Below are 22,640 nucleotides of genomic sequence, written 5' to 3'. Positions count from 1 at the left end.
TTTTCAAATTCCTTTCAACCCATATTCAATTGAATGCAGTACAAAGACAAGATATTTGATGTTCAAACTAATAAACTTTATTTTTTATTTTTTGCAAATAATAATTAACTTCGAATTTCATGGCTGCCACACGTACCAAAGTAGTTGGGAAAAGGCATGTTCACCACTGTGTTACATCACCTTTTCTAATAAACGTTTAGGAAATGAAGAAAGTAATTGTTGAGGCTTTGAAAGTGGAATTATTTCCCATTCTTGTTTTATGTAGAGCTTCAGTCGTTCAACAATCCGGGGTCTCCGCTGTCGTATTTTACGCTTCATTATGCACCACACATTTTCGATGGGAGACAGGTCTGGACTGCAGTCGGGCCAGGAAAGTACCCGCACTCTTTATTTACGAAGCCACACTGTTGTAACACGTGCTGAATGTGGCTTGGCATTGTCTTGCTGAAATAAGCAGGGGTGTCCATAAAAAAGACGGCGGTTAGATGGCAGCATATGTTATTCCAAAACCTGTATTTACCTTTCAGCATTAATGGTCCCTTCACAGATGTGTAAGTTACTTATGCCTTGGCCACTAATGCACCCCCATACCATCACAGATGATGGCTTTTGTACTTTGCGTCGATAACATTCTGGATGGTTCGCGACCTTTGGTCCGGATGACACGATGTCAAATATTTCCAAAAACAATTTGAAATGTGGACTCATCTTAGATGATATCGGGCCCAGAGAAGCCGGCAGCGTTCAGGATGTTGTTGATAAATGGCTTTTGCTTTGCATAGTAGAGCTTTAACTTGCACTTAAAGATGCAGCGACGAACTGTATTTATTGACAGTGATTTTCTGAAGTGTTCCTGAGCCCATGTGGTGATATCCTTTAGAGATTGATGTCGGTTTTTGATACCGTGCCGTCTGAGGGATCGAAGGTCACGGTCATTCAATGTTGGTTTCCGGCCATGCCACTTACGTCGAGTGATTTCTCCAGATTCTCCGAACCTTTTGATGATATTATGGTCCGGAGATGTTGAAATCGCAAAATTTCTTGCAATTGCCCTTTGAGAAACGTTGTTCTTAAACTGTTTGACTATTTGCTCACTCAGTTGTGGACAAATGGGTGTACCTCGCCCCATCCTTTCTTTTGAAAAACTAAGCATTTTTGGGGAGCTGTTTTTATACCCAATCATGGCACCCACCTGTTCCCAACTATCCTGCACACCAGTGGGATATTCCAAATAAGTGGTTGATGAGCAATCCTTAACTTTATCAGTATGTATTGCCACCTTTCCCAACTTCTTTGTCACCTGTTGCTGGCATCACATTCTAACGTTAATGATTATTTGCACAAAAAAAAAAAATGTTTATCAGTTTGAACATCAACTATGTTGTCTTTGTAGCATATTCAACTGAAAATGGGTTAAAAATTATTTGCAAATCAATGTATTCCGTTCATATTTACATCTAACACAATTTCCAAACTCATATGGAAACTGGGTGTTTATCAGTGACGTGCAGTCAGGGGCGCAGGTAATATATATATCAGTGACATGCAGTCACCTGCCATCATTGAAAAAAAAAAATGTAAAAAGAAAAAAATAATAATTATATTGTTATATGTATCCACTGATTATACTATAAAGTTAGTTTCCATTTAACTTCACCAGTTTTAAATTGTTTTTTATTCAACATCGCCTAGTTTTCACATTTGCCGTTCAAATACTGAGAATTACTTGCGGTGAGTCACAGCCACTTGAGCCTCCCCGTGGATTGCGCAATGACTCGGCTAACTGCTGGCCTACTGTGCAGTGAGACAGTATTGCTATATGAATAATATTATACATTTCCATAGTTTAGTTAGCTGAGGTGTATAATGTACAGTGTATTTTGTCATCAACTGTATGTGTGTGACGTATTTCTTGTGCTGGGCAATCATAAAACTGCTGCGAAACACGTACAATGTGAGGCTCCTGTTCTCCGGCCTCCTGGTGGTAGAGGGCGTTAGTGATTCCAGAGATCATTCTTGCACTACTCGGCTAGGCCGAAGCCGGTATGTTTTAAAGTTGTCGTTTGCCTGCATATCGTAAAAACAACCGTCCAACATTTTACAACTAATTGTAAACTTATAGGTGCCGACCATCAGGGCCGAGTTGCGACAAAAGAATGTGTCGATGTTGAGATATTAAGCCGAGTTGGTAAGTGAATTTGTTTGCTAATAGTAGCTACTAGCCGTACCCATGTATTTTCTATGGGAGGTTAGCATTGGGTTTTAATCCTGTTTCCTCCAATGTTTCTGATCCGATGGAATTTATAATTATGTTGAGTCTTTATTTTGGGTACTTAAATATGGTGACTGAGTATTTTGGCGTTTTAAGGCCATCTGCATTTTTTATGCTACAGTAAAGACAATGAATGAACACGGCCGCTGGAGCACGGTTACACCTGTCATAGTGACAACACTGTGTACTGTCGTGTTTGTTATTTTCTACATACATGTGATTGTTTAATATTTTTAATGTTAGCATGAATTGATTAACGTGGACCCCGACTTAAACAAGTTGAAAAACTTATTCGGGTGTTACCATTTAGTGGTCAATTGTACGGAATATGTACTGTACTGTGCAATCTACTAATAAAAGTATCAATCAATCGATCAAAGCAGTATTATCGCTAATAATGATAATAATAAGTGTAATTTATTTAGACTATACAATACTAGCTAAAGTACCTGCTACATTAAGTTAAAGTACCAATGATTGTCACACACATACTAGGTGTGGTGAAATTGGTCCTCTGCATTTGACCATCCCTTTGTTCACCAACTGGGAGGTGAGGGGAGCAGTGAGCAGCAGCGGCCGGGAATCATTTTTGGTGATTTAACCCCCAATTCCAACCCTTGATGCTGAGTGCCAAGCAGGGAAGAATGCTGGTATGAGCTTTTAAACATAACCCGTTAACTGCTGCCAATCAAATGGTGAATAAGATACTCTATAGGGTTCATATGTTTATAAATCTGACTGTGATGAAGTCAGTACCTCACCAGCCATGAACCTCACCGCACGTCACTGGTTTTTATATACAACATACCAATATCTACTCCGCAGTGTCAAGTTGAAACAAACAGACACGGACTCTGTTCAACAGTGTGTGAACTTTCATGACGCCACAGAAACCGGAAGTGAAATAACTGATCACACAATTTACCTTTTTTTTTTTTTTTTAAACATTCCAAAATGTTTAGAAATCAAAATGGAAGAAAATAAACATTCTTTAGTTAATAAAAAATACAACTTGGTTAAAATATTTTACTGTGTGTATAAGTACTTTTTGAGAATAACCACAATAATAATGCCACAATAATAATGGTAACCGTGATTATTTTGGTCACAATAACTTTATTTATCCATTTTATTTATTGTTTTGGTTGTGTAGACTTAAGGGCTGCCCCAGTCCCTCTTTAACAGAGACAGAACATATTCTAATGCTGTTGGTTTTGATTTTTATTAACATGCAACATTTTGCTTACGAACAGAATATATTTTATTTGTATTATTTCTTTGTTTAAGATATGTTCTAATACAGTGGTTCTCAACCTTTTTTAAGCAATGTACCCCCTGTGAACATTTTTTAAATTCAAGTACCCTCTAATCAGAGCAAAGCATTTTTGGTTGAAAAAATGAGATGACGAAGTAAAATATAGCACAATGTAATCAGTTTCTGATTTATTAAATTGTATAACAGTGTAAAATATTGCTCATTTGTAGTGGTCTTTCTTGAACTATTTGGAAAAAAAGACGTAAAAATCACTAAAAACGTGTTGAAAAATAAACAAGTGATTCAATTATAAATAAAGATTTCTACACATTGAAGTAATCATCAACTTAAAGTGCCCTCTTTGGGGATTGTAATGGAGATCCATCTGGATTCATGAACTTAATTCTAAACATTTTTTCACAAAAAAATACATCTTTAACATCAATATTTATGGAACATGTCCACAAAAAAATCTAGTTGTCAACACTGAATATCGCATTGTTGCATTTCTTTTCACAGTTTATGAACTTATGTTCATATTTTGTTGAAGTATTATTCAATAAATATATTTATAAAGGATTTTTGAAATGTTGCTATTTTTAGATTATTTTTCAAAAAACCCCTTTTCCCCCTTGGCATACCTTGAAGTACCCCCAGGGCTACCCGTACCCCCATTTGAGAACCATTGTTCTAATATACAAGTTCAATACATTTGAAAGGGTATACCTGGAGTGTTCTTATGTATTATCATTACATCAGTGGTTAATTTAATCTCCAAATATAGGTGACAATATTATTGTTTATCGATAATAATGTGTATGTCAGGGGTCACCAACCTTTTTGAAACCAAGAGCTACTTCTTGGGTACTGATAAATGCGAAGGGCTACCAGTTTGATACACACTTAAATAAATTGCCCGAAATAGCCAATTTATCTTTAATAAGTAAATATATATATATATATATATATATATATATATATATATATATATATAATATATATATATATATATATATATATATATATATATATATATATATATATATATATATATATATATATATTTATATATATATATATATATACAAAATGGGTATTTCTGTCAGTCATTCCGTCGTACATTTTTTTTGCTTTTACGGAAGGTTTTTGTAGAGAATAAATGATGAAAAAAACACTTAATTGAACGGTTTAAAAGAGGAGAAAAAAAAAAATTTAAATTAAATTTTGAAACATATTTTATCTTCAATTTCGACTCTTTAGAATTCTAAATTCAACTGAAAAAAAGAAGAAAAAAATAGCTATTTCTAATCTTTTTGAAAACATTTAAAAAATAATTTATGGAACACCATTAGTAATTTTTCCTGATTAAGATTAATTTTAGAATTTTGATGACATGTTTTAAATAGGTTAAAATCCAATCTGCATTTTGTTACAATATATAACAAATTGGACCAAGCTTTATTTAAGAAAAGTCATTATTTCTTCTAGATTTTCCAGAACAACATTTTTAAAAGAAATTAAAAAGACTTTGAAATAAGATTTAAATTTGTTTCTACAAATTTTCTAGATTTGCAGAGAATATTTTTTTTTTATTTTAATCATAATAAGTTTGAATAAATATTTCACAAATATTTTTTGTCATAAAAACAGAAGCTAAAATGAAGAATCAAATTAAAATTTATTAATTATTCTTTACAATGAAAAAATATTTACTTGAACATTGATTTAAATTGTCAGGAAAGAAGAGGAAGGAATTTAAAAGGTAAAAATCCTTAAAATCATTTTTACGGTTGTATTTTATCTCTAAAATTGTCTTTCTGAAAGTTATAAGAAGCAAAGTAAAAAAATAAATTAATTTATTCAAACAAGTGAAGACCAAGTCTTTAAAATATTTTCTTGGATTTTCAAATTCTATTTGAGTTTTGTCTCTCTCAGAATCAAAAATGTCGAGCAAAGCGAGACAAGCTTGCTAGTCCATCCATTCATTTTCTACCGCTTATTCCCTTTTTGGGATCGTGGGGGGTGCTGGCGCCTATCTCAGCTACAATCGGGCGGAAGGCAGGACACACCCTGGACAAGTCGTCATCTCATCGCAGACAGCTTGCTAGTAAATAAATACAATTTTAAAAATAGGGGCAGCTCACTGGTAAGTGCTGCTACTTGAGCTATTTTTAGAACAGGCCAGCAGGCTACTCATCTGGTCCTTACAGGCTACCTGGTGCCCGCGGGCACCGCATTGGTGACCCCTGGTGTAGGTCAATATATCATCGGACAAATTGTGTTATTGACCCAAGCCTAACATGATATCCACATAGTGGCCCGATTCTTGTAGAGCCGAGCCCTTTGTGGACTGACAATGTTTGACGAGCTGGGACACTACATCATTCATGCGCATCAGCTATCTCAAAATGTGCCGAGACAGCAGCAGTAGTAGGTGGTGGGTGGTAAGTGTCAATCATTTTTTTACTGCTAGGTTCAGTAGTTTCAGTGTTTGCAGGAGACTTCTAATGTCAAAGAAACACACTGATTTATAAAGTGTGGCTTGAGGCAGGAAGAAGAAATGTGTATATATTGTATTCTCTCTCTCTTTCGTACATTTGGTTGAAACATAAAATATAAATATTGTAGAGTAGAATATTAAATGTGTGATAGAGGTGTATGTCACAGCCACCTTACAGATAGTTGGATGTTGATCAAAGCCAGAAATAAATAACAACACATTGCATTTGTGGAGACAAAAAAACAATATTTACAGGGCATTGATTTCCATTAGTTTTTTTCAGTCGGGTAAACAATCTACAAAGGTTGTCTGCATGGTGTTGATTACAGTTTATAGTATTACAGACAAATTAACATGCGGTTCAGTCTTGAAATAGAAGCACTTGTGCAAAGTGGAAACTAGAATTTAAGTCTAAGTTGCTTGGAAAAAACACAATTTATTTTGAGAACTCGGGCTTGAAATGCCTGGAGATCTTGGATGGTCCAAATCGAGCAGATAGTGAAAACACTGGGGGAAACTCACCTGACATTATAACTCATCGTGATTGCCATTGGGAATTACGAAATGAGATTGCAATATGGTCTCAATGGTCGCTTATTGATTCACTCATTACGAAACTGGCAGGAATATTCCTGTTATTTACTGTAATTGGTTACATCTGAAAAGGTCACATTGATGGCTGCGCCTGAGTAAGGGAGGGCGACAAGCATGCATAACACAAGAGAGGAATGGATGGTTTTTCCGCATTCATTTAAAAACATTTGCTTGGATTTTTTTGATTAAGTGGTATAATAATCAGAATTCCAAACAAAACTTGAAACAATAAAATATGTACCAAACGTCTTAAGACATGAGTGTTTTTGTACAAATGATGCTACAAAAATAATTAACACTTTTGTTGGTAATTTTATAGTAAGTACAAATCCAGTGAAACCATACCATCATTGGTCCAAAGCAAAGGTGATACCATTATGGACAGCAACCTTAACACGTACAAAGTAGTTGGACACTTAAAGGCCTACTGAAACCCACTAATACCGACCACGAAATCTGATAGTTTATATATCAATGATGAAATATTAACATTGCAACACGTGCCAATACGGCCGGGTTAGTTTACTAAATTGCAATTTTAAATTTCGCGCCGAAATATCCGGCTGAAACAACTTGGTATGATGACGCGTGCACGTGACGTCACGGATTGTCGAGGACATTTTGTTCCAGCATCGTTCCCAGCTATTACCTCGTCTGTTTTTCCACAGTATTCTGGACATCTGTGTTGGTGAACCTATTGCAATTTGTTCAGTGGACAATGGAGACATCAAAGAAGAACGCTGTAGGTGGGAAGCGGTGTATTGCGGTCGGCTTTAGCAACACAAACACAGCCGGTGTTTCATTGTTTACATTCCGGAAAGATGACAGTCAAGCTTTACTATGGAACAGAGATGTCAAGCGAACACGGTTGGTTTGGACCATCAATCAATCAATCAATCAATCAATGTTTATTTATATAGCCCTAAATCACAAATGTCTCAAAAGACTGTACAAACCATTACGAATACGACATCCTCGGAAGAACCCACAAAAGGGCAAGGAAAGCTCACACCCAGTGAGCATGGAGAATTCACATCCAGTGGGACGCCAGTGACAATGCTGACTATGAGAAACCTTGGAGAGGACCTCAGAAGTGGGCAACACCCACCCCCCCCCCCACCCCCCTCTAGGGGACCGAAAGCAATGGATGTCGAGCAGGTCTAACATGATACTGTGAAAGTTCAATCCATAGTGGCTCCAACACAGCCGCGAGAGTTCAATTCAAAGCGGATCCAAGACAGCAGCGAGAGTCCCGTCCAAAGGAAACCATCTTAAGCGGAGGCGGATCAGCAGCGTAGAGATGTCCCCAACCGATACAGGCGAGCGGTCCATCCTGGGTCTCGACTCTGGACAGCCAGTACTTCATCCATGGTCATCGGACCGGATCCCCTCCACAAGAGAGGGGGGGACATAGGAGAAAAAAGAAAAGAAGCGGCAGATCAACTGGTCTAAAAAGGAGGTCTATTCAAAGGCTAGAGTATACAGATGAGTTTTAAGGTGAGACTTAAATGCTTCTACTGAGGTAGCATCTCGAACTGTTACCGGGAGGGCATTCCAGAGTACTGGAGCCCGAACGGAAAACGCTCTATAGCCCGCAGACTTTTTTTGGGCTTTAGGAATCACTAATAAGCCGGAGTCTTTTGAACGCAGATTTCTTGCCGGGAGATATGGTACAATACAATCGGCAAGATAGGATGGAGCTAGACCGTGTAGTATTTTATACGTAAGTAGTAAAACCTTAAAGTCACATCTTAAGTGCACAGGAAGCCAGTGCAGGTGAGCTAGTACAGGCGTAATATGATCAAACTTTCTTGTTCTTGTCAAAAGTCTAGCAGCCGCATTTTGTACCAACTGTAATCTTTTAATGCTAGACACGGGGAGACCCGAAAATAATATGTTACAGTAATCGAGACGAGACGTAACAAACGCATGGATAATGATCTCGGCGTCTTTAGTGGACAAAATGGAGCGAATTTTAGCGATATTACGGAGATGAAAGAAGGCCGTTTTAGTAACGCTTTTAATGTGTGACTCAAAGGAGAGAGTTGGGTCGAAGATAATACCCAGATTTTTTACCGAGTCACCTTGTTTTATTATTTGGTTGTCAAATGTTAAAGTTGTATTATTAAATAGAGGTCGGTGTCTAGCAGGACCGATGATCAGCATTTCCGTTTTTTTTCCTTCCAACTGACTACAGCTTTAGGGGCATGTAGAGTTGGGTGTCATCAGCATAACAGTGAAAGCTAATACCGTATTTGCGTATGATGTCACCTAGCGGCAGCATGTAGATGCTGAAGAGTGCAGGGCCAAAGACCGAACCCTGGGGAACTCCACACGTTACCTTAACATAGTCCGAGGTCACACTGTTATGGGAGACGCACTGCACCCTGTCAGTAAGATAAGAGTTAAACCAAAACAGGGCTAAGTCTGATATACCAATTCGTGTTTTGATACGCTCTAATAAAATATTCTGATCGACGGTATCGAAAGCAGCGCTAAGATCGAGGAGCAGCAACATAGTTGACCTATCAGAATCCATCGTTAGCAATAGATCATTAGTCATTTTTGCGAGGGCTGTCTCAGTAGAGTGAATTTCCTGATACCGGATTGAAAGGTTTCACATAGATTGTTAAACGCTAAGTGTTCATTTAGCTGCTCTGCAACAATTTTTTCGAGGATTTTCGAAATAAAGGGAAAGTGAGACACCGGTCGGTAATTTACCATGAGGTCAGGATCGAGGTTAGGTCTTTTAAGGAGAGGATAAATAACCGCTTTTTTGAATGCTAGGGGAACAGTGCCCGAGGAAAGTGATAAGTTAATAATATTTAGCACTGATGGACCTAATAATACAAAAAGCTCCTTGATAAGTTTCCCAGGAAGTGGGTCAAGTAAACATGTTGTTTGTTTTATTCCATTTACACACACAAAGTACAGTGTAATATGCAGCGATCATTTCGAAAGATCGTGTTTCAAAGAGGGTCCCTTGCGAAGGGCAGAGATGGGCATCGCCACCACCCATCGACTGGTGCTGAAGAAAGGTGCGGGGCCTGTTGCGATCCGTGACTTGGATTTTCACATGTTTGTTTTTCTATCTTTGTTTCATTCTCCGTCTGACCCGTTTATTTCCTGTTTTGTCCATCACTATGGTTACTCATTAGTTCACCTGCTAAACTCGTACCGCACACCTGCTTCAGCTAATCACCCTCCTTTATAAGCCAGCCTTTTCTGTTCAGTCTTCCTCGGATCCTAATTTGCCCACGCGCAACAGTGACGGCTCTCATCCTTCTTCGTATGTATATTCTTGCTAACTCTTACGCTAAGCCACTTTATATTCCAGCTTTCATGCTGAATGTTTTGTTTACTCTTTTGTGTCCTCATGCCAAGTTTTAGTTTTCTTAGTGTTATCCTAGCTTTCACGCTAGCGTCTTTTGTTTGCCTTTTCTATTTACACCATTGATTTGTTGCTAGCCTTTTATTACTTGATAAATACCTTTATATCTTACCTTTGCTGTATTCTGCTTCGACGCATCCTCGGGAAAACAACACCGGCATTACCATGCCGAAGAGGAGTCTTCACAGGGCCGACCTTCAGGTTATACTGGTATGACCATGTGTTCTCACTAAAACACCAGTAACACAATAAACAGATAAGGGATTTTCCAGAATTATCCTACAAAATGTGTTTAATTACATCTGACTCGCTCCCACTACCCTCGTCTTTTTTTTTTAGTCCTTCACTCTCACTTTCCTCATCCACACATCTTTCATCCTCGCTCAAATTAATGGGGAAATCGTCGCTTTCTCGGTCCAAATCGCTCTCTCTGCTGGTGGCCATGATTGTAAACGATGTTCAGATGTGAGGAGCTCCACAACCTGTGACGTCACGCGCACATCGTCTGCTGCTTCCGATACAGGCAAGGCTTTTTTATTAGCGACCAAAAGTTGCAAACTTTATCGTCGATGTTCTCTACTAAATCCTTTCAGGAAAAATATGCCAATATCGCAAAATGATCAAGTATGACACATAGAATGGACCTGCTATCCCCGTTTAAATAAGAAAATCTCATTTTAGTAGGCCTTTAAACATATTTCCATGGCAACAGAAATCCACCACCCACTGTGTCTCTTTAAGCGCCCTTGCAATAATGCCAGTCAACTACTAAGAAATTAACATGTCCATTAAGATGCCAAAATACTTATTAGCTCTACTACTTTAACTACCAGTAGTTATGAAGACAATATCTTGGGCACAATTTCCACAGTTTCCAAAAACAATTTGAAATGTGAACTCGTCAGACCACAGAACACTTTTCCACTTTGCATCAGTCCATCTTAGATGAACTCGAGCCCAGCTAAGCCGGCGGCATTTCTGGGTGATGTTGATAAATGGACTTACAGATGCAGCGATGAACTGTAGTTCTGAGAGTGGTTTTCTGAAGTGTTCCTGAGTCAATGTGGTGATATCCTTTACATACTGATGTTGTTTTTTTGATGCAGTACCGCCTGAAGGATCGGATGTCACTAGCATTTAATGTTGGTTTTCAGCCATTGCTGCTTATGTGCAGTGATTTTTCCAGATTCTCTGAATCCCTAAATTCCTTGCAACAGCTGGTTGAGAAGTGGTGTTCTTAAACAATTTGCTCAAGCATTTGTTCACAAAGTGGTGACCCTTGCACTATCCTTGTTTGTGAATGACTGATCATTTCATGGAATCTGCTTTTATACCCAATCGTGGCACCCACCTGTTCCATATTAGCCTGTTCACCTGTGGGATTTCCCAAATAAGTGTTTGATGAGCATTCCTCAACATTCCCAGTGTTTTTTGCCACTTGTGCCAGCTTTTTTGATACATGGTACAGGCATCAAATTCCAAATGAGCTAATATTTGCAAAAAATAACGTTTTCCAGTTCAAACATGAAGTATCCTGTCTTTGCAGTCTATTCAATTGAATATGGGTTTGAAAAGGATTTGCAAATCATTGTATTCTGTTTTTATTTACTATTTACATGCCAACTTCACTGGTTTTGGTGTTTGTACTATGACTGCGTCCATCCATCCATCCATCTTCTTCCGCTTATCCGTGACTGCGTGTAAAATTGAAAAGCGGCCTTTTTTTAAATGTGGTTTTTACATGTACTACGCAGGTTTTTACCACCAGGACACTCAATCATTTACTGCACAATTATGTTATCATGATCCTACTTGTGGTGTTTTGCCATGTTTTTAAACAGGTAGCAGACATGTAACACTGTTTACTGAGCATTTTAGAAGCAGGCCTTTGTCATATCTGACCGATTTTTTTTATTTTATTTCCCTGCGCTCATGATGCGGCCAGAAACAGGAAAATGCATTTTGAAAGAAGTTTTTTTCACATACGTGTAGGGATATATACATAGTACCGCCATTTTTCATTGTTGGTTGCTAATCGGGTCGATCCAGGAGGCCACCGCATTTTTTTTTATCCAGCTGACCGTCATTAATATAACGTGCGCGCTGTCACATTTACTTAGGTGATGCTGCAACGCATAAAAAATAGCATTGGGGAAAATCTGATAACCAGCTTTAAATTAAGTTAAAGTTAAAGTACCAATAATTGTCACATACACTCTAGGTGTGGTGAAAATTATCCTTTGCCTTTTGACCCATCCCCTTGTTCACCCCCTGGGAGGTGAGGGGGGCAGTGGGGAGCAGTGGGCAGCCGCTGTGGGCGTTCCCGGGAATCTTTTTTTTTTTAAATAATCACAAATAAGGACTGGACACCACAACAAAGTTTCAAACAACAATATTTCCACCACAAAAGTCCCTCAAAGTCACGCACTCTCAAGAGTTAGAGTTCATGTTAGTTTGAAGCAGGGGCGTCGCCAGACAGATTTCACAGGGGCACGTGCCCCAGTGTTGATCTGCAGTGCCCCAGTAAAAATTCCACCAATAAAAAAAAAGATGCTTCAGAGTTTTAAGTCTACATAACATGGACAACAGCGCACATACTACTTAGTATGGCAATTGATTGCTACTGTATTCACTCCACGTAACAATGAGCACATGGCTAATTAATATGGTAATTTATTCACGTGTGGATCGAGACTTCAGTTGAGAGAGAGAGAGAGAGAGAGAGAGAGAGAGAGAGAAAGACAGAGAGCGTGAGAGAGAGAGCGGGGATGCAATCACTGCTGAGGTAGGTAACGTTTACCAACAACAATTTGTTAATTATATTATTTTTATTTTTATTTGACTCAAACTGTAACTCCTAGATGGATATCAGAAAGTTATTCACCCGCAGCATTGAAGAAGCAGCAGGAATGAGAGATGTAAATGATAAATGATAAATGGGTTGTACTTGTATAGCGCTTTTCTACCTTCAAGGTACTCAAAGCGCTTTGACACTACTTCCACATTTACCCAGGCAACATCATTGTATTAAGTTGATGCTAAGTTAGCTAACGTTATTCCTTGTATCAAGACAAACATATTCATTTGCTGTACGAGCTGTCGGGGGAATTTCCAATAAACATGAAACATCATGTTGGTTATTGTCTGCTGGTTCTGCATCAATGATAATTTGGAGTAAGCATGTGTGAGTTGAGTGCTTCTCAAATGGTTTATTTTCAGGAAGAAAAACATTTTTCCATATCATCAAGTCGTGAGCCAAATTTTTAAATCATTCAAGTTTATTTGAGAGAAAAATAGCACAGTAGACTTGTCTTGTTAATCGGTGTGACTTTGACTAAAATAATCTTGTTTTGTCACCAGAAAAATGGCTACAGCTAAAGCATCTGGTTTTGTTTCCAGAAAAGATAGTAACATTTCTGTATTTCTTTTCAGAAAGATGGCTGAAAATATTGGGTTTTGTTGCCCCATTTAGATTTTTAAAAAATATATTTCCATGTCTGTCCTGAGTCCTCCTCCAGTCGGTTTGCCTTTTGCTAAAATACTCACTGATAGTCACTAGAAAAATGGCTGAAATTATCTGGTTTTGTTGCCACAATTTGATTTTTGTCTCCCTAAACTTTTTTTTTTTCATGCACACATCTGACTGCGACTCACTGAAAATGACACACAATCCACTTTTATGTCACGACCCAGCAGTTGGGAACCACTGGTCAACTGTATAACAGTTACTGTAATATTTCCATGTCTGTCCAGAGTGATTGACCACTTTGCAAAAATGAAAACGAGACGTTACAGTTTACTTCTCAGAAAATGATTCCCTGAACAGACACACAACAGTTGTTCATTTATTCTACTACTGTGGCTTTATTGTTTTGTGTATATTTTATAGTTTTGTGCATCTGAAATAGGATTAGCCACATTGCCATAAATGGAAATTAAATAATATAAAAGAACCCAGAGATGTAGGGGTGCTTTATTTTTTGTTTTACTTTTGTAGATGTTAAATTTGCAGATGATTACTGCAATATATATTTCAAAAATATTCATTGCTCTTCCTTTTTGCTTTTACCAGTAGCAGTTTAGAAGTCTGGAGTAAAAAAGTGCACAAGTAGGTGAAATGCATTAGTTAATTTCAGGTGGTTAATCAAAGATCCATACAACATAATCTGATATGATTTCATAGTTTAAAGCACTATTTATGTATTTTTTATGATAAGTAAGTGCTAAAAATGTTTTGCTTGCGCGCTTTGCACGCTCACATGAATTATTTGTGCCCCAGGTGTGCCCCAGTACAGTATTAGGTCTAGTGACGCCCCTGGTTTGAAGTAATGCTTTTAATTCATCAACCTTCCTCTTAGTGATCCAGTAATCCTCAAGCCAATTCATCCACCTAAAAAAGTGAAAACATTGAAGTACTAAAATAATCCATAAAGTTCCTCTGAAGCAAGATGCATCCCCTGACAAGTCTCTATGGTTGCCGTCAGACGTCACTTCATTGCGCCGCGTTGAGTAGCATAAAAAAAACACAACTTGCTTAAATCCACAGCCACCTAATATGCTAATTAATTGTATTGGTTTGTATAATATATTTTTTATGATATATCATGTTAAAATCTGTGCTCTGCATATGAATGCCAAACATTAGTATTAGTATTGTATTAGTTTGCAAACAGAGTTAACCTGGTGTTGATTAAGTACTTTGCTGCTGTGAGATGTTTCATGGGACGGTGTGGCTCGGCTGGTAGAGCGGCTGTGCCAGCAACTTGAGGGTTCCAGTTTTCTATCACCGCTTCCGCCATCCTAGTCACTGCCATTGTGTCCTTAGGCAAGACACTTAACCCACCTGCCCCCAGTGTCACCCATACTGGTTTAAATGTAGCTTAAAGGCCTACTGAAATGAGATTTTCTTATTTAAACGGGGATAGCAGGTCCATTCTATGTGTCATACTTGATCATTTTGCGATATTGCCATATTTTGCTGAAAGGATTTAGTAGAGAACATCCATGATAAAGTTCGCAACGTTCGGTGCTAAAAGAAAAGCCCTGCCTCTACCGGAAGTCGCAGACGATGACGTCACCCGTGTAATGGCTACGCACATATTCACATTGTTTTTAATGGGAGCCTCCAACAAAAAGTGCTATTCGGACCCAGAAAACGACGGACTAGAAAAAAAAAAAGAAAAAAAAACGCGATTGCATTGGGACGGATTCCGATATTTTTAGACAAATTTACTAGGTTAATTCTGGGAAATCCCTTATCTTTCTATTGCGTTGCTAGTGTTTTAGTTAGGTAAATAGTTCCTGATAGTCGGAAGGGTGTCTCCATGGGTGTGTTGACGCACAGTGTCTCAGGGGAGTCGAAGGCAGCTATGAACGACACAAGCTCAGCTTTTCTCCGGTAAGAACTGACTTTTTAACCGCAATTTTCTCTCCGAAACCTGCTGGTTGACATTCCGTCTTGATTCATGTTCGCTTGACCGCGCTCTGATCCATAGGAAAGTTTCACCTCCAGGAATTTTAAACAAGGAATCACCGTGTGTTTGTGTGGCTAGAGGCTAAAGCTTCCCAACTCCATCTTTCTACTGTGATTCCTCCAATATTAATTGAACAAATTGCAAAAGATTCAGCAACACAGATGTCCAAAATACTGTATAATTATGCTGTTAAAGCAGACGACTTTTAGCTGTGTGTGTGTGCAGCGCTCATACTTCCTAATAGCCCGTGACGTACTGCGTACACGTCATCATTACACGACGTTTCGAAGACAAAACTCCCGGTGAATTTAAAATTGTAATTTAGTAAACTAAAAAGGCCGTATTGGCATGTGTTTTAATGTTAATATTTCATCATTGATATATAAACTATCAGACTGCGTGGTGGGTAGTAGTGGGTTTCAGTAGGCCTTTAAAGTTGTAGATAATGGGTTTCACTATGTAAAGCGTTTTGAAGAAAAGCGCTAAATAAATATAATTCATTTCACTACATGATGTTTGTGGTATACAACATCTTGTGCTAACAAAAGTGGTAATAAAAAATCCACTTTTTCACATCTTTATTTCCAAAAATCCGAATAAAACATTTATCGATAAGTTTATTTTAGTGGTATTGGTATCGATACAATTCCAACAATATACAAACTCACTAATAACAAAGATTTTTTTTTTTTATGTATACATGTTATTTATCCTTTTTTAAATACAATATATGCATTCTTGATGGTTATGCAAATTGCGTGATGATGTCATATAATTGATGTCAACAAAGTATATTTCTTGGCTACTAATTTTGGTTCATAAATAAATTAAAAATTGTTAAAATATTTTAGTGTGTATATTACAACGTTTTGAGCACATACAGTATATACCGCAATGATAATGATAACCGTGATCACTTTGGTCACAATAACTCTATCTAGCCATTTAATTTTTTGTTTTGGTTGTGTGTATTTGAGGGTCGCCCACCCCCTGCTTAACAGAGACAAAAGCATAGTATATTGCTGTTGGTTGTGATTTTTATTCAGGTGCACAGTTTGGCTGACACACAGAGTATATTTTACTTATTATTATTTTTTTGTTTTATACAACTTGGATTTTTAAAACTTTACATTCCTATTACAACGTTAAAAATATGAGAAGGACACATGTGTTGCATTTCAAAGGGTATACACTGCAAAAGGTCAGTGTTCAAAAACAAGAAAAAAAAATCAAAAATTAGGGGTATTTTATTTAAACTAAGCAAAATTATCTGCCAATAGAAAAAGACAATTCGGCTTGTGAAGACTTTCCAAAACAAGTAAAATTAGCTAACCTCAATGAACCCAAAAATTCCTTATGAGGTGGCGACTTGTCCAGGGTGTACCCCGCCTTCCGCCCGATTGTAGCTGAGATAGGCGCCAACGCCCCCCGCGACCCCAAAAGGGAATAAGCGGTAGAAAATGGATGAATGGATGGAAGTATATTCTCACTAATAACAAGTGCACTTTTCTTGGTAGAAAAAAATAAAATACCTTTTTGCTTAATATATTGACAAATATTCTTATATAAGTACAAACCCCGTTTCCATATGAGTTGGGAAATTGTGTTAGATGAAAAAAAAACGGAATACAATGATTTGCAAATAATGTTCAACCAGTATTTAGTTGAATATGCTACAAAGACAACCTATTTGATGTTCAAACTGATAAACCTTTTTTTTTTTGCAAATAATCATTAACTTTAGAATTTCAATGCCAGCAACACATGACAAAGAAGTTGGGAAAGGTGGCAATAAATACTGATAAAGTTGAGGAATGCTCATCAAACACTTATATGGAACATCCCACAGGTGTGCAGGCTAATTGGGAACAGGTGGGTGCCATGATTGGGTAAAAAAGCAGCTTCCATGAAATGCTAAGTAATTCACAAACAAAGATGGGGTGAGGGTCACCACTTTGTAAGCAAATTGTCGAACAGTTTTAGAACAATATTTCTCAACGAGCTATTGCAAGGAATTTAGGGATTTTACCATCTACGCTCCGTAAAATCATCAAAAAGTTCAGAGAATCTAGAGAAATCCCTGCAAGTAAGTGATGATATTACGGACTTTTGATCCCTCAGGCGGTACTGCATTAAAAACCGACATCAGTGTGTAAAGGATATCATCACATGGGCTCTGGAACACTTAATAAAACCACTGTCAGTAACTACAGTTGGTTGCTACATCTTTAAGCGCAATTTAAAACTCTACTACGCAAACAAAGCCAAACCCATTTATCAACAATATCCTGAAACGCCGTCGTCTTGGCTGGGCCCGAGCTCACTTAAGATGGACTGATGCAAAATGGAAAGGTGTTTTGTGGTGTGACGAGTCCACATTTCAAATTATATTTGGAAACAGAGGAGGTGGTGTCCTCCAGAACAAAGAGGAAAATAACCATTCGGATTGTTATAGGCGCAAAGTTCAAAAACCAGCATCTGTAATGGTATCGGGGTGCATCAGTGCCCAAGGCATGGGTAACTTACACATCTGTGAAGGCACCATTAATGCTGAAAGGTCCATACAGGTTTTGGAGCAACATATGTTGTCATCCAAGCAACGTTATCATGAACGACCCTGCTTATTTCAGCAAGACAACGTTATTGTTGTTTAAATGTGCTATATAAATAAAGTGGATTGGATTGGATTGAAGACAAGTGTAACAACAGCGTGGCTTCGTAAAAAAAGAGTGCAGGTACTTTCCTGGCCCGTCTGCAGTCCAGACCTGTCTCCCATCAAAAATGTGTGGCGCATTATGAAGCGTAAAATACGACAGCGGAGACCCCGGACTGTTGAACGACTGAAGCTCTACATAAAACAAAAATGGAAAATAATTTCAAAGCTTCAACAATCAGTTCCCAAACGTTTATTGAATGTTGTTCAAAGAAAAGGTGATGTAACACAGTGGTGAACATGCCCTTTCCCAACTACTTTGGCACGTGTTGCAGCCATGAAATTCAAAGTTAAATGATAAATAAATGAATAAATGGGTTGTACTTGTATAGCGCTTTTCTACTTTCAAGTTACTCAAAGCGCTTTGACACTACTTCCACATTTACCCATTCACACACACATTCACACACTGATGGGGGAGCTGCCATGCAAGGCGCTAACCAGCACCCACCAGGAGCAAGGGTGAAGTGACATGCTCAGGACACAACAGACGTGACGAGGTTGGTACTAGGTGGGGATTGAACCAAGGACCCTCGGGTTGCGCACGGCCACTCTTTCACTGCGCCACGCTGTCCCACGCTATTAATTATTATTTGGAAAAAAATACATTGTTTATGAGTTTGAACATAAAATATCTTGTCTTTGTAGTGCATTCAATTAAATATGGGTTGAAAATGATTTGCAAATCCTTCTATTCCGTTTATATTTACATCTAACACAATTTCCCAACTCATATGGAAACAGGGTTTGTAAAATGCAACACAGGCATTGTTGTTTCAAAAATTAAAACCCCACAGACTTGAGGCCAATGGGGTTGAAGGTGGCTGGAGAAACCCAATTTCGAAACCTGGATGGAATTATAAAAAATTGAGGTTGGTTGTTAGAGAAGTGATGGTCAGTAATGTTGAGGTGCACTTGAGCTAGACTCCCAAACTACTGACTCAGTCGAAATATCCCATCTCTTTCAAGCCTGCCTGGCTGCGTAATCCATCATGCATGTTTCATTAACGTGCAAATTATATGTGAATGTAATGCATCAAGAGAATTCCCCCTCCCGCAACACGACACTAAGGTTAATATTATAGACAAAAGCAGGAATGGGATTATGAAATTATAATACTGACACATTCAGCATGTTTTGCTACGACTACAACCCTTTTCAATTTACCAAAGGACTGGAAAAGCCCAAACGTCCGATTAATGGTCTTGGAAAACCATTTGAACAATGAAAAATGGTTGTTTGGCTTCACTCTTTGTCTTTAGAATTAAATCTGGATAATACATAGAAGGTCATTTCCTGTTAGTCATTACGAACAAGCGAATAAGAGTTTAACAAAATGTGTAATGTTGCAACACTTGACTATTGCAATAACTGTCTCCATTTCCTCACAGGCAATCTCCTTCCTTACCCCGCTGGCTGTGATATTTGTTGTGAAGATAATTCAGAGGACAGACAAGACTGAAATTAAAGAGGCATGTTTAGGTGGGTGGCGCTAATTACTTTTTCTACTTTTTACCAAATTACTTTTTAATTACCACACCTCCAATGTGCTGCTTCTTAGAAAGCAATTCTAAACCTGCATCATGGGTAGTTTTTTTTTAAGTTTTTTTTTTACTTAGGCTTTTGTAGCTTAAACTGCATTATCAGTGAGCAAAACACATTAACCAGCTCTCCATTGAAGAAATGTGATGATTACAGAACCATTGCACAAAGCAGAACAGCATTACCAGGTGTTGATGTCAACACATTACTCAATAACATCTTCTGTTTCCTGAATGAGTCCTCAACATGCAAAAAGAACAACATTTTGCATTCGTATCTAAATATTTGGGTATTTTTAAAGTAACTTAATTCATTCAAGCAAGTAGTTAAGCTTTTAAGATTTTAAAAATACTTTGACAGCATTAATACAAATATTTATTTTGTTTGATATTATAGATTATTGTTTTTTGTACTGTTGTTGACATCCAAACTGTTAATAATAATCCCCTCAAGGATTTTGCAGGCTTTTTTATGAAATGTATGTTTTATGTAGGGCTGTCAAAATTAATGAGTTAACTCTTGTGATCAGTCACAAAAAAATGATCACATTAATCATGTACATATCAATCGTGCAATTTATTTTGGCATTGCAAACTCTTTTACCTTAAAGGGGAACTCACCTTTTTTTGAAATTTTGATTATCATTCACAATCATGATGAGAATCATGACGACGGTTGGATTTTTTTTTTTTTTTGCATTCCATCCATTTCCTACCGCTTGTCCTCAAATACTGTGACGGGACTCCAGCCGTCCTTGTGTGGGTTGCAGTGACACTCAGTGCAGGACTCATCATAACAGGTTTGACTTTGATTTATTATTTCAACAATCATCGTCTCTTTTTGCCTTTTTGTTGCGCCACTTTTCAGTCCGCGGGCTCTTCCTGCATGTTGTCGCAGAACCCCTTTCGGGGCCCGTTGGTTGCGCCTCGTGCGGGGGCTCATCGGCTTCTGGGTCTCTTATGTCTCGCTCGTGGTCGTTCGTCTCAGGTGGCTCCTTCTCCTTCCTCTGCCCTCTCCTTCCTCCTTCTCCTCTCTTAAATGCTGTCGGGAGATGGACAGATTGAGACCCGGTGTGTGTGTTACGCGCCTGACTTGGATTACGGTGGCGTTGCCCCAGGCACGCCCCGCCTCTCCGTTCCGCCACATCCTCCGCCTCCTGGCCTCTATCTTGAGCCGGGCAAAAGAGCGTCACGTCCCGTCGTCTTCGTCTCTCCACAAATACATTTGCTCAAAAGTCTGCTTACAATGCAGACTATGGGAGTTGTTCAATTGCGCCTTTAGAGCCAATTAAAAACATCCAAACACCTCCATTAGGGTTTTATATATATGACTGCGATGAGATAGCGACTTGTCCAGGGTGTACCCCGCCTTCCGCCCGATTGTAGCTGAGATAGGCACCAGCGCCCCCCGCGACCCCAAAGAGAAAAAGCGGTAGAAAGTGGATGAATGGGAGTATAGATGTAATATAGAGAAAAGTACATTTATAATAACATTTAATATTTACGTATTTTAGTAATTTAAAGCATACGCGGCACATTGATTTCATTCAGCACTTTCTAGCAAAGAAACACGGCGGGATCAACAACGACTTTTCTTGTCATCCTCGCCAGTTCCAGGTCCTAAATTGGCTGGGAAGCATGATTTATGATCTAGAATAAACTTGCAGGGAGCAAGGAGGAAACAGAAGACCACTCAATGATGTATACATTGGGAGACACAGAGGTGATCATGGCGCCGCTATGAATAGTTTGTCTGCGTTAGCGCTCATAATAACAATATTACTAATACTTGGTTAATATTCAAGTCACAAAATGTAAATTGAGCATTGATGGCGCTTTTTGGATAGTTATTTTTCAGATTTAATGGGGGGTATTGTGGCACTCCCATTGGCTCTGCTGTGCGCAGACTTTAATATGTTTATTTAATATTTAAAATACATTTTAAAAAATCCATCCTTCGTCATGTCTTTTATAATGATTGTGAACAATAGGCAAAACTCCCAAAAAAGTGGAGTTCCTCTTTCACCTCTATAAGGTAAGTGATCAGATTATTCCATCCATCCATCCATCTTCTTCCGCTTATCCGAGGTCGGGTCGTGGGGGCAGTAGCCTAAGCAGGGAAGCCCTGGCTTCCCTCTCCCCAGCCACTTCGTTTAGCTCTTCCCGGGGGATCCCGAGACGTTCCCAGGCCAGCCGGGAGACATAGTCTTCCCAACGTGTCCTGGGTCTTCCCCGTGGCCTCCTACCGGTTGGACGTGCCCTAAACACCTCCCTAGGGAGGCGTTCGGGTGGCATCCTGACCAGATGCCCGAACCACCTCATCTGGCTCCTCTCGATGTGGAGGAGCAGCGGCTTTACTTTGAGCTCCTCTCAGATGGCAGAGCTTCTCACCCTATCTCTAAGGGAGAGCCCCGCCACCCGGCGGAGGAAACTCATTTCGGCCTCTTGTACCCGTGATCTTATCCTTTCAGTCATGACCCAAAGCTCATGACCATAGGTGAGGATTGGAACGTAAATCGACCGGTAAATTGAGAGCTTTGCCTGCCGGCTCAGCTCCTTCTTCACCGCAACGGATCGGTACAACGTCCGCATTACTGAAGACGCCGCACCGATCCGCCTGTCGATCTCACGATCCACTCTTCCCCCACTCGTGAACAAGACTCCTAGGTACTTGAACTCCTCCACTTAGGGCAGGGTCTCCTCCCCAACCCGGAGATGGCACTCCACCCTTTTCCGGGCGAGAACCATGGACTCTGACTTCGAGGTGCTGATTCTCATCCCGGTCGCTTCACACTCGGCTGCGAACCGATCCTGTGAGAGCTGAAGATCCCGGCCAGATGAAGCCATCAGGACTACATCACCTGCAAAAAGCAGAGACTTAATCCAGCGGCATCCAAAA

General features: G+C 38.9%; 1 protein-coding gene across 1 annotated transcript in view; it reads left to right on the top strand.

Moving 5' to 3' along the window:
- plpp4 (phospholipid phosphatase 4) overlaps window positions 1-22,640 on the top strand; it is a 216,807-nt gene that overhangs the window by 103,230 nt on the left and 90,937 nt on the right. Inside the window, exon 3 of the mRNA XM_061909943.1 lies at window positions 19,592-19,682. Within this exon, the coding sequence (XP_061765927.1) occupies window positions 19,592-19,682 (91 nt within the window). The remainder of the gene's footprint in view (window positions 1-19,591; window positions 19,683-22,640) is intronic.

The sequence above is a fragment of the Nerophis ophidion genome, linkage group LG09 (assembly GCF_033978795.1).
Source record: "Nerophis ophidion isolate RoL-2023_Sa linkage group LG09, RoL_Noph_v1.0, whole genome shotgun sequence".
In the NCBI taxonomy this organism is placed as follows: Eukaryota; Metazoa; Chordata; class Actinopteri; order Syngnathiformes; family Syngnathidae; genus Nerophis; species Nerophis ophidion.
This window is presented reverse-complemented; position numbering and strand designations above follow the sequence as displayed.